Source organism: Falco peregrinus, chromosome 6 (assembly GCF_023634155.1).
Source record: "Falco peregrinus isolate bFalPer1 chromosome 6, bFalPer1.pri, whole genome shotgun sequence".
Classification (NCBI taxonomy): domain Eukaryota; kingdom Metazoa; phylum Chordata; class Aves; order Falconiformes; family Falconidae; genus Falco; species Falco peregrinus.
In genome coordinates, this window is record NC_073726.1 from 92,535,470 (window position 1) to 92,546,209 (window position 10,740).

Consider the following 10,740-nt stretch of genomic DNA (forward strand, 5'->3'; position numbering starts at 1 on the left):
TTCTTAGTTTGACCTTGGACCTGCCTTGTCATCACAGGCTTGTCTGACAGTCTGGATCTTCAGCTGAACCTGCCTATCATCCCCGTACCTGCCTTGCTCGCCTTGCTCACCTTGCCCCTTCCTCTGCCACCTCGTTACCATGCCTGGCTCTCAGCCGCCATTCCCTTGGGAGCAGCCAGCCCTCAGTGCTCCCAACAGCCTGCAGTGAGCAGGGAGTAGAGACCTCCACAGGTCCCTTCCCACACCAATATTTCTGTGAATTTACGACAGTGCTCTAGCCAAGTTAAAAGGGAAGAAAAAACCCAGCTTCTCTGAGCAGGGAAGAAAGCATAGCAGTGAAGGCATTGCGTTGATGCTTAGGTGTGTGGTGTGTTAGGTCTGGGGAAGGGAGAAAGGAGCAGAGGAACTGAGACAAGGAAAGCAGTCTAGGAAAGAGGAAGGTGGAGAAAGATGTGGAAACGAGCAGCAGTGCAGCTGCTGTAATGTCACTCCACTGCCCCATAAATCCCGAACAAAAGAGTAACATCAGACCCCAGCAGAAGATCAGTGTACGGCTCCATTCCCTCTCCAGCTGCACGATATCACAAATGATTCACGCTGACATGGAAGTCCAGAATTTTCAAAATAGAAATACCGGCTGCCCTGCAAGCCCTCCTCCAGCTCTCTCATGGCATCTCTTGGACACCATTAGATGTCCTTCATCTGCAGATATATTTCAAGGCTGGTCTGCTGGGGATGCACAGGCTGAGGAAGGGGTTGGAGCTGGCCTTCCTCAGGTGTACTTTTATTCCCACAGTAATCATGAGGCAGGGCCTTGAAATAAGATTCATTGCTAATTTACAAGTCTAAGCACCAGGACTTTACTCTGAACTGCATTTCTTGTCACTTTCCTTTACTTTTCCTTTAACATTTTCCAAAAAAATTAAAATATACCATAATGGACCCACTCCGGGATAGCCTAAGTCCTGCTGGAAGCCACAGAGAAGCTGTTTTACGGTGTGAGTGGAAAGGGCACCCTTGGTCACTGGCAGGAGTGAGTAACTGGGGCTTCTGGCACTGCCTCTGCAGCTGGATCTCTCACTGCTGGGGAGATTTATGGGGCTCTCGCATACAGTGCAGGCTGAAAAAGCATGTACAAACAGTGCAAGCAAATATATTTCACTGCAGCCTCGTTCTGTGACATCATTTTTTTTTAACAGCAAAAATCACCCAGAGCTAAAATCAATCACCGTATAGCTGAGCGACAGGGGAGTGCAAAGCACTGGTGTCAATGTCAGCTTCAGAAATGACCACAGTATTGGTGTCTTCTCTTTTTTCTGGGGCCATTATGGATGCTGGGTGTGTTTTTAAGTATGCCAGCATTTCCCAAGCCATTTTGCTTTAGGTAAATGTATAGCCATTGTGCTGCATGTGTGTGTGTACAGCTGCACCAGCACGTTTGACATGCCTCCTAAAGCTTGTTTTGCTGAGGTCTGTGGCTTGCTATACAATTAGGAACCTATTTTCTCCAAGAACACTAAACACTCAGCTATTCTCCTTGACCCCAGCAAGGGTTGCTAAATGCTTCGACTCTTTTGGAAAATTAACGTGCTTATTTAGGTGCCCTGAGCTGGACTGAAGACTCAGACTGAAGCATCAAGCATCTAGTTGAAAAACCAAGAATTTCCCTCAGTCATTACTACTAAATCCACTCTGTCAGCAGTGAGTACCGTATCTGTGTTCTGATTATCCCCAGAACTGCTTCAGGCTACAGTGCAGCTGGGAGGTGTCCGGCGGGATGGATGTGGTATAGGAATTTGTGCTGACCTGTCCTAGACACACCAGGATCATTTCAAGTCCTTCTTCCCCTGCTATGTTTCCTGTATCAAAGGAGTCAGGTGGGACCATGTCACCAAGGCATCTCTGTTTATTCCAAACAGCCTTTCATCCTTCAGCTTCGCATCATCACGCTCACCCACATGCAGTCTGCTGCGTTCCCTCAAAGGGTTTGCTATGTTATCCTGAGCTTTCCCGCAGTCCTGCTGTAATTATCAAATGGGTGATAATTATGACGGTATGACCTGTCTATGGTTATATTTCCGAGTCTTCAAGAGGGCCATTCAAAAATATGGCAGTAGGAAGCGATGGCAAAGATTCATTGGGACGGATAAAGCTTTTAGTGGGGAACTGTTTTACTTTTGAAAGAGCGTGGTCTCGATTTGACTTGTTATCCACAACCTGACTCTTAAGCGTCCCTATATCCGAGTCCCAGGCTTGTCCCCGCCGCAGCTTCTTAAAGGTGTTACGGAAACCCTCAGTACTAAAGTAGTAGATCAAGGGGTCCAGCATGCAGTTCATGCTGGCCAACAGCATTGCCATAATTAACACTTGGCGTATGGAGGCCTGTGTTTCTTTCTCAACCTTAATCACCCGGGCTTTTATCATCCCATAAACTGCCAGGGTAGTGTTGTAGGGCACAAAGCAGATGATGAAGATGACCAGATTGACCAAGAGGAGACGGAGAGTCTTCTGCTGGCGCAGGGTCTTTGTTTGGCCGTCCTGGCAGAGCTCCTGAAAGATCCGAATTGAGCAGTACATCACAGAACTGAGAGGCAGGAGAAACCCCAAGATTTCAGCCAGGATGACTAGGGGGAAGAGGTTATTCTGCCACATGTTGTCACTAAAGTTTTCAAAGCACAGATAAATGGTCTGGTTCTGTACCTTACAGTGGGTTTGCTTGTGGACTATGGCTGTGGGGATGGAGCCCATGAAGATCACAACCCAGACAACCAGGCAAAGGAGCCTGGCTACCTTGCGGCGCCGCAGATGTCGCCAGCGAAGTGGGTGGACAATGGCAACATAGCGATCCAGGTTGATGCACATGAGGAAAAGGCAGCTACCATACATGTTGATCTGGAAGACAGAGCCAGAGACCTGGCATAGGGTGTTACCAAAGGGCCAGTGGTGGTTGGAATAGTAGTAGAGTCGCAGAGGCAGTGGGAGCGTGAAGGTGAGGTCGCTCACGGCCAGGTTGAACATGTAGATCATCACTACAGACTTCAGGCGCAGGTAGCGGATGAATATCCATAGGGCCATCACGTTCAGCATCAAACCTGTAATGAATATCAGGATGTAGCCAGGCAGGAGGAGGTGGTGGTTGAAGCTGTAATCCTTGCATGTCTGAGACTCATTGGGAGCTGACATGCCCAGCACGGATCAGGGAAGGATCTCGCTGAGATGGCTGAGCCTGCCAGTGGGCTACAGAGGCACAAAGAAAAGCACTGAGAGAAGTCATTCCCCTCTAAGAAGCTGTAGGTGGGTCATTCCCCTCATCTGCAGTTGGAGTGTGGATGGACTCATCTCTCTCCTGACTGGTGCTGGTCCGTGGTCATCTGGCAGGGATGGTAATGTGGTCACCTGGAGTCAGCTTCTGCCTCTAGTTCAGCAGTTCTGCCCAGTCGTCATGGGGACAGCGATGCGGTGGAAGAACATTGCCAGTTGTCAGCACAATTCCTGGTCAGAGCGGAAGACCAAGGCAAAAGAGTTTAAGTTAGAGGAGGAAATCTCTTGAAATGTTAAAATCCCACCATGGTGGCTTCTGCAGCAAGAACTCACAAAGAAACCAAAAGACTGAGAAAAATGGCCAGTAGAAAAGTGAGCAATTACATGGCAGAAGCAGCCAGAGCACAACAAAGGTAATTGTGCAGAATTTTGTGTCACTTAGCCCCAGAAAATGCACGTGGCTTTGATGGCTTCTGGGAGCACATGTGTCCCGGAAAGGGTGAGCGCAGGAGCACACAGGGAAAGTAGGCAAGGCAGCTCCAGAAAAAGAGAGAGAGAAAGAAAGAAAAAGGAGAGCGCAAGCATTTTGAGGGGAAAATGCTGACTGCAAGGAACTTAAAATAAAAACTGCATAGTATTGTTTTATATCAGAGAAACTGGACTCTGTACATCCATTGCAGATAAAAAGAATTACACTACAGTTAGACTCAGCTCCACCCAAGCTCCTTCCCTGGCTCAAACAACCCACAGAACCCTGAGCCCCAGCTAGCTGGGGTTCCTTACAGTCACTCTGGGGTTCTCGCTTGTGTGGGACCAGCGGTGCTTACTTGGATTTCATCTCCTCACATCATTTCCCGGCTTACAACACCATGAGGCATGAAACAGCCCGTGTCCTACAGACACGGAGCAGCACAGCCAGGTCAGGGAGCACGCAGGAGAGGAAGGGTCATGGGATTCACGCGGGCAAACATACCTGGGACTTCAGCGTAGCGTGAGGCTGGTAACCACAGCAATGGTAACACTGTCCTGCCAAACACTGACCAGCTGGCTGAGCCCAGTGGAAGGCCATCAGAATGGTCTGGGGGCTGGAGAACTGGCCCGTGAGGAGATGCTGGGGGAACTGGTCTTGTTCAGCTGGAGAAGAGGAGGCTCCAGGGGATACAGTGGTAGCCTCCCTGTACTGGGTTTGTGTGGCAAGGGTTTGGTAGTGGGGGGGCTGCAGTGGGGGCTTCAGTGAGGAGCTGCCAGAAGGTTCCCCGGTGTCCGACAGAGCCCACACCAGCCGGCTCCCAGCCGGACCCGCCGCTGGCCAAGGCTGAGCCCAGCGGTGACAGCGGCAGCACCTCAGGGGTGACGGATTTAAGAATAAGGGGGAAAACCTGCAGCGGGAGAGAGGAGTGAGGCTGTGTGAGAGCAGCAGCCCTGCAGCCCCCCGGGCCGGGGCAGGAGGAGGCAGGAGGGGCTCCAGGTGCTGCAGCAGATCCCCCCCGGCAGCCCGTGATGAAGCCCACGGTGAGGCAGGTGTGCCCCCAGCCCATGGAGCCCACGGGGAGCAGATCCCCCCCCCCAGCCCATGCAGGACCCCACGCTGGGGCAGGGCAGGGTGTGAGGACCCTCCCCATGAGGGGGAAGCAGCAGCAGTGACAGCGTGTGAGGGACTGGCCGCAGCCCCAGCCCCGTCCTGCGCTGCCCAGGGCGTGGGGGGAGAGACATCGGGAGTAAAGTTGAGCCTGGGATGATGAGAGGAGTGGGGGAAAGTGTTTGAAGATTTTGTTTTATTTTCTCATCATCCTCCTGTGATTTGATTGATAATAAGTTAAATTAATTTTGCCCCAAATTGAGTCAGTTTTGCCTGCGATGGTAATTGCTGAGCAATCTCCCTGTCCTTACCTCAACCCAGGAGCCTTTTGTTGTATTCGTCTCCCCTGTCCAGCTGAGGAGGGGGGTGATGGAGCATCCTGGTGGGCACCTGGTGCCCAGCCAGGGCCACCCCACTGCACTCCCCGTACCTGCAAGGTGGCTGCTGGAAGAGGACAGCGTTAGCTGTTTGCAGCGAGGCATGGCAGGGCTACAACAGGCATGAACTGAACCAACAGATATTCAGGCTGGATTTCACCGTGAGGACAGTCAGGAGTTGCAACAAGTTTCCTAGAGAGGTTGTGGAGCCGCCATCCTTGGCAGCTTCCAAGACCAGACTCTGGGTAGTCCAGAGTAACCCCATCTGATCTGACCGCTGACCCTGCCCTGAGTAGGGGGCTGGGCTAGGGGCTGCCTTAGTTGTTCCAGCATCCCCAAACCAGATGTCTGCCCTCAAAGCTGTTGCAGTGGAGTAGGGGTTGGGAAGGGGGACGTGGTTCCCCACAGCTGTTTGCAGGGTTACATAGGGACTCCCTTGCAGAGCCCACAAAGACCTTGATTTCCTTCAAAAGGAAAGCAGAATTTTCTGCCTGGAGAAAATCTTTATATAAGGTTGATATTGCTGTAAGAGGCAGCTACTCAGCAGTTGGACAGGCACAACAAGAGTGTCAGACCTTCTGGGTGGCATGTGGGGCAACGCACAGATCTCGGGGGAGGATCTGTTAAAGCCAGAAGCGTGTGCTGGCCTCACAGGTAGGAAAAGATTCATTCCGGTAATGATATGTTAAACGATGGAAGTGGACGTCTGATACGGGAGAGCAGAGAACTACCACTTTGCCCGTCCTTTTGTGTTGTTGGGCAGGTCCACCACCAAGATGGGGTTCTTAGAGGGACTTCTGCTTGTCAAGCTATATCTGAGCCGCCTTCACCCTTCCTGGTGGATGAAAACTTTGTGTGAAGACTTGAATAAGTTTGAAACATGAGATAATCCAGCAAGGCAAATGGCAAGAATGCTGGTGGTTTCAAGTGAAATGATTTAGTGCCTCAAAAAAATCTCAAGGAGGATATGCCAGCTTTTCTAGAGCCAAAGCCCTGCAGTGACTGCAGACTGACCAGACTGGTGAGACCTTCACCTTGACCAAGACAAAGCAAGTGAGACTGAGACTGTGAGAGACCATCACCTGCTCTACCACGTGTGCCCAGACCTGCCAGGTGTCAGGTGAAGGTGACTTGTCTCCACCAACAAGCTGTTTTTATCAAGGGATATTCCATAAACACCTCTAGACAAATAACATGTGGGCACTGACCACCTGTGCGAGGTCAGCGGTCTACCTACAGCTGGCATTCTACCTCAAACTGCTGGTGGTGCAGGGATAACATGAGAGCAGTGCAATCACGTTGTTATGCTCCTCCAAGTTCCCCTCCCGCTCCCAGCGTACCGTGGCACAGGGATTCCCTGAGCCAGAGGTGACCTGTTTGTATTCAGTCCTCAGGGAACTTTTCTTTCCTGATTTTTTCCAGCTGCCTTTTGAGTCGATGTAAAATTTACTATCTACAACATCCAGTGCCAGGGGTGCCAAGGAGTTCCACAGCTTAATCGCACCTGAGGAGAAGAACCACTTTCTTGTACTGATTTTTGAATCGCCACCTTTTAGCTTCAGTTCCTAGTTTTAGTGCTGGAAAAGACAGTGAAAACCCCATGCCTGCTCACCTTCACCTTATCACTGATGATTTTATAAACATCTACCACATTCCCCCTCAGTAACCTTTTCCTTTTTTTTTCAGGCTAAGGGGTCCATGCCTTCAGAGCTGCTCCTCGCAGAGGAGCCGTTCGGTACTTTTGGACGTCCTCTTTGCCCTTCTCAGCACCTTCCCACGTCTGCTGCAGCCTTTATGAGCCTGTGGTGGGCTGCACAAAATGTACACCATGTTGATGATGTGGATGCACTGAGCTGAGTAGGCGCAGACCTCATTTGCAAGGGCTAATGGTCAGTTCAGATTGTTTTCTCTCATCACTTTGCTAGATGAAATTTCAGCTGCTATTTTAAGGCCAGTCACTCATACTTCTCCTAATCTCTGCAGTTCTTTGCGGCCAGCCCTCATCTTTTCTAACTTGAATAATTTTATGTCACCAACAGATTTATTATTTTATTATTCATCCCTCATGAATAAGTCAGACAGTCCAAGACCCAGCACTGGCATTTTATAACTCCACCCAGAAAACCAGCAATTTCCCCTCATTCTCTGGCCTGCCATTTAGGTGTTTTTTGTCCAGGTAGGAACACTTCCTCTGAATTTCTTTCAGCCCCATTGGTGAGAGCCCTTTTGAAAGCCTTTTGGAAATCCACACGGGCCCCTGTTCACGTACTTATTGACTGCTTCAAAGAAGGACCGTGAGACGCAGCATCCCTTTATAAAAGCCATGATGACTTTTCCTCAGTAATTAGAAGTGACTGCACGCCAATTGATTTTTTCCTTTATAATAGCTTCCACTAATTTGTTCTGCACGGACATCAAGGTCCCTGGTCTGAAATCCCCCAAGAACCTTTTCTCAAATTGTGCCTGCTAGTGAGCCTTTACAAGCAATTTTGAGCAAATGTTTCTACACCCCAGTTACCAGGTCTTCCACCCTTCAGTGGCTTTCGGACCTCTGGGGTAGGAGCCATGTGGTTTCAGCCGCTGCTTAGTTCATCATGCTGCTCTGTAGCCGTTCCCACTAGCGCTTTGATCAGAGACAGCCCTGTGAGGAATTTCCCTGTCTAAAGAGTTTCTGCTGTGGAAATCTCCCAGGCTTTCCTGGGCACCACCAGTGCAAGAAAGGCATCTAGGGTTTTGTCCACCATCACCTTTCCTTTTTTTCCCAGAGTTGTCTTTCCTGATGTACTAGTCCCTGTAGCCTTCGAGACACCTAACAGCGGAGCTCTAAAGTGGCATCACAGATCACTGAGAGTGGAAAATAGCCTGAAGATTTTAGAGTGGATTTTTTTTTTTTTTGGTGGGCAGATGGAAACACAGAAGCAAGACTCCCACTGTGGTGGTTATTGAAGCTAAGCTGACAGTCTCAAATTTGACCTAGCAGATACTGCAATCAAGATCTCAGAGACCTGCAATGAGATGTGTACATGCATGGTCTTTGGAAAGACAGAGCTGTAGGAATGGAGCATTTCTCCACAGAGCTCTGGAGGTACTGCTTCAACTGTCCCCTGCTGAAAAGGAAAGTTACGGGTAAAGCAGGCTGGCAGCAGGGAGACAGAAAAGCTGAAACTGGCTTATCCTTGCTGGATATATCCTTGTTGTATCCTAGTTGATGTCTGAGAGCCCCAGGCCACATTCTTTGTGGTTGCCTCTAGAAGAACCTCAAGTACTCATTGCTCTACAGAAAGCTGCTGAGCGACCTTGTCACCAGCTCTTTAAGGAGGCAACAGAACCACAGCTTAATCCTCTTCCTCCTGATGATGAGGTGCTGCCTTGAAAACCTGAAGGAACTTTGCATTTGGTGACTGACCCTTACGTGGCCCAGGGGGTGGAGGAAGCATCCTTTTACCTCTGAAACCATCTGCCGAGAACGTGGCCTTTTCCCCAGCAGGGACAGAAAAGAGCAATTCAAACCCCAGATGAGACCGAGGCAGATGCTTCTTTCTGTTTTCAGGTGGAAAACGGATTCGTTGTGAGTATTGGTGCCCTGGGAGGGGAGGATGGGGGAATGACGTGCCGTGTGTGCGCACACACACAGACAGTCTGAGCAAGTGCTGTGGAGGAGGAGAAGCTGCAGAAACTAGAAGGAAGGAGAAACACAAGTGAGGGAGGAAGACGTGTAGGTGTGAGACGGAAGCACCGTTGACTGCTGTTGCTGTGTGATGGGAAAGGAGAACGTGATGCTGGAGGATGGGTGGACAGTGTCAGAAAACAGTTGAAAAGGATGTCCTCTCTTCCCCCCCCCCCCCCCCCCCCCCCCCCCCCGTGACCACCCCACTGGAGTGACAGCCACATGCCTCCCCCACATGCCCAGGAGCTGCCTGGAGCCCTGCCTGGCATGGGGTGCTGGGCTGAGACGAGCAGAAGTCGGGTCCGAGGTGGGCATGTCTCCCTAGAGGCAGAAAACCAGCTGCTGGGCAGGGAGGCCCCACAGGACACACAAAACCCGTGGGGATTTTGAGTTTTTTCTTTGTGGGGGTGGGACACCCTAGCTGTGCTTGCATACAGCAGCCGAAATGGGCAGGGCGTGCCCTGGGATGGTGGGATGCGTGCCTGGCATCCCGCTGCCTGGTTCTGGCATCTTCTCCCCTGATGCTGCCTCACCGGTAGCTGCTGCTGCCCAGCACCACAGAAATGATGGAGCACAGTGTGGTGGGACACAGCTTTATGCATGGGGCTGGGAAATGAGGTGGGAAAAGACAGCTGGAAAATACTTTGCCAAGCATGCTGTGGGGCCAGCATGTCCGAGAGCAACTTGTCATTTAAACCCTGGCATGCTTGGGGGCTGCCCTGGGTGGGGGGCAGAAGGGATGCCCCTGGGCATGCAGGCTGGGGTGCAGAGCGGTGCAGCTGGAAATGCCAACAGCACGAGCTCACTTAGTAAATCTGAAACCAAAAGGAAATACCAAAGAGCGCCCCAAATCTCAAAAAAACACCCAAGTTTGCTTTAGAAATTTGAGTTATATTTTTTCATAAACGTGGATGCTTTTTACCTGCTGTAGGTGATATTTAAGCCCCACTTTTCACCTTTTTTAAAAAAACTGAGGAATTAGATTATTGTCAGATTAGAACTGTGAAGACATTCAAGACTTACAATGGCTTGTTTTTCATGAGATACGTGACATCAAAGCCAAGAACTCTGTATTTAACTCATGAGGGCTGGTCACACTGCTACTGCCTGCTCCCTGGATCTGTCACCCCCCCTTCGCCTCCTGAGGGTCCTGTGGAAGAGGGCTTCCATCGTGGGCACCGTGGCCGGCAAGCTCTGCAGGCTGCCCATGCTCTTAGTGTCGCAGGATCCCAAAGAAAGCTGCCATTTGAATACATTTGCCTTGCGCCTCCTCTAGGTTCACCAGGCAGCTGAGGAGGCATAGAGGGTTCCCCAGTGTCCCGTGCTCAGGACCAGCAGCATCTGCACAGCAGCTCATGGGGACCAGTGCCCCCAGCCCGTCCTACTCTCCAGATGTTTCCATCTCACTCACCTCTGCCAGTGAAGAGCCGAGGGTGCGGCAGGCTTGCTAGTTAGCAATCTGCAGGGGTCGGAGAGCTAGTTGTCGCTGCAGGGGTCTTGATCCAGGCACCAGAACTGCGGGTGGCTCAAATCAAAGTGGAAGCAGGCAGGCTCTTTGGAGACTTGGTCATCTAAATCACAGCCACCACCTGCCCCGCCGTGGCTGGCTCTGGGCTGTCGTGCTGCAGTTCATCCCCCCCGTCCTTCGCACTTCCTGGCGCACTTGTGGTTAGCCACAAAGCACGAACTTTGCTATCAAAAGCTGATAAGCTAAATGCATCTTATGAAAGCAAATATAATTGTGAAAGAAGTGATACCCAGGTGTCCTTGCAACTGAGGAGACCTGCCCTGGGTCATAGTGCTAAATACTTGCTCCTTTTCATTCCCATGCTCGTGCAGCCACCCCCAGAACTGAC

General features: G+C 50.8%; 1 protein-coding gene across 1 annotated transcript; it reads right to left on the reverse strand.

The window, feature by feature from the left end:
* Positions 1-1,172: 1,172 nt before the first annotated feature.
* Positions 1,173-10,440, reverse strand: LPAR5 (lysophosphatidic acid receptor 5). The gene is made up of 2 exons (XM_005235385.4): positions 10,296-10,440; positions 1,173-3,492 (listed from the first exon to the last, which is right to left on the reverse strand). The coding sequence occupies exon 2, from the start codon at positions 3,181-3,183 to the stop codon at positions 2,071-2,073; it is 1,113 nt and encodes a 370-aa protein (XP_005235442.1). The 5' UTR covers positions 3,184-3,492; positions 10,296-10,440; the 3' UTR covers positions 1,173-2,070.
* Between the last annotated feature and the right edge of the window lie 300 nt (positions 10,441-10,740).

Coding starts and splice junctions, on each gene's coding strand:
- LPAR5 (XM_005235385.4), bottom strand. CDS start 3,183: ATGTCAGCTCCCAATGAGTCTCAGACATGCAAGGATTACAGCTTCAAC.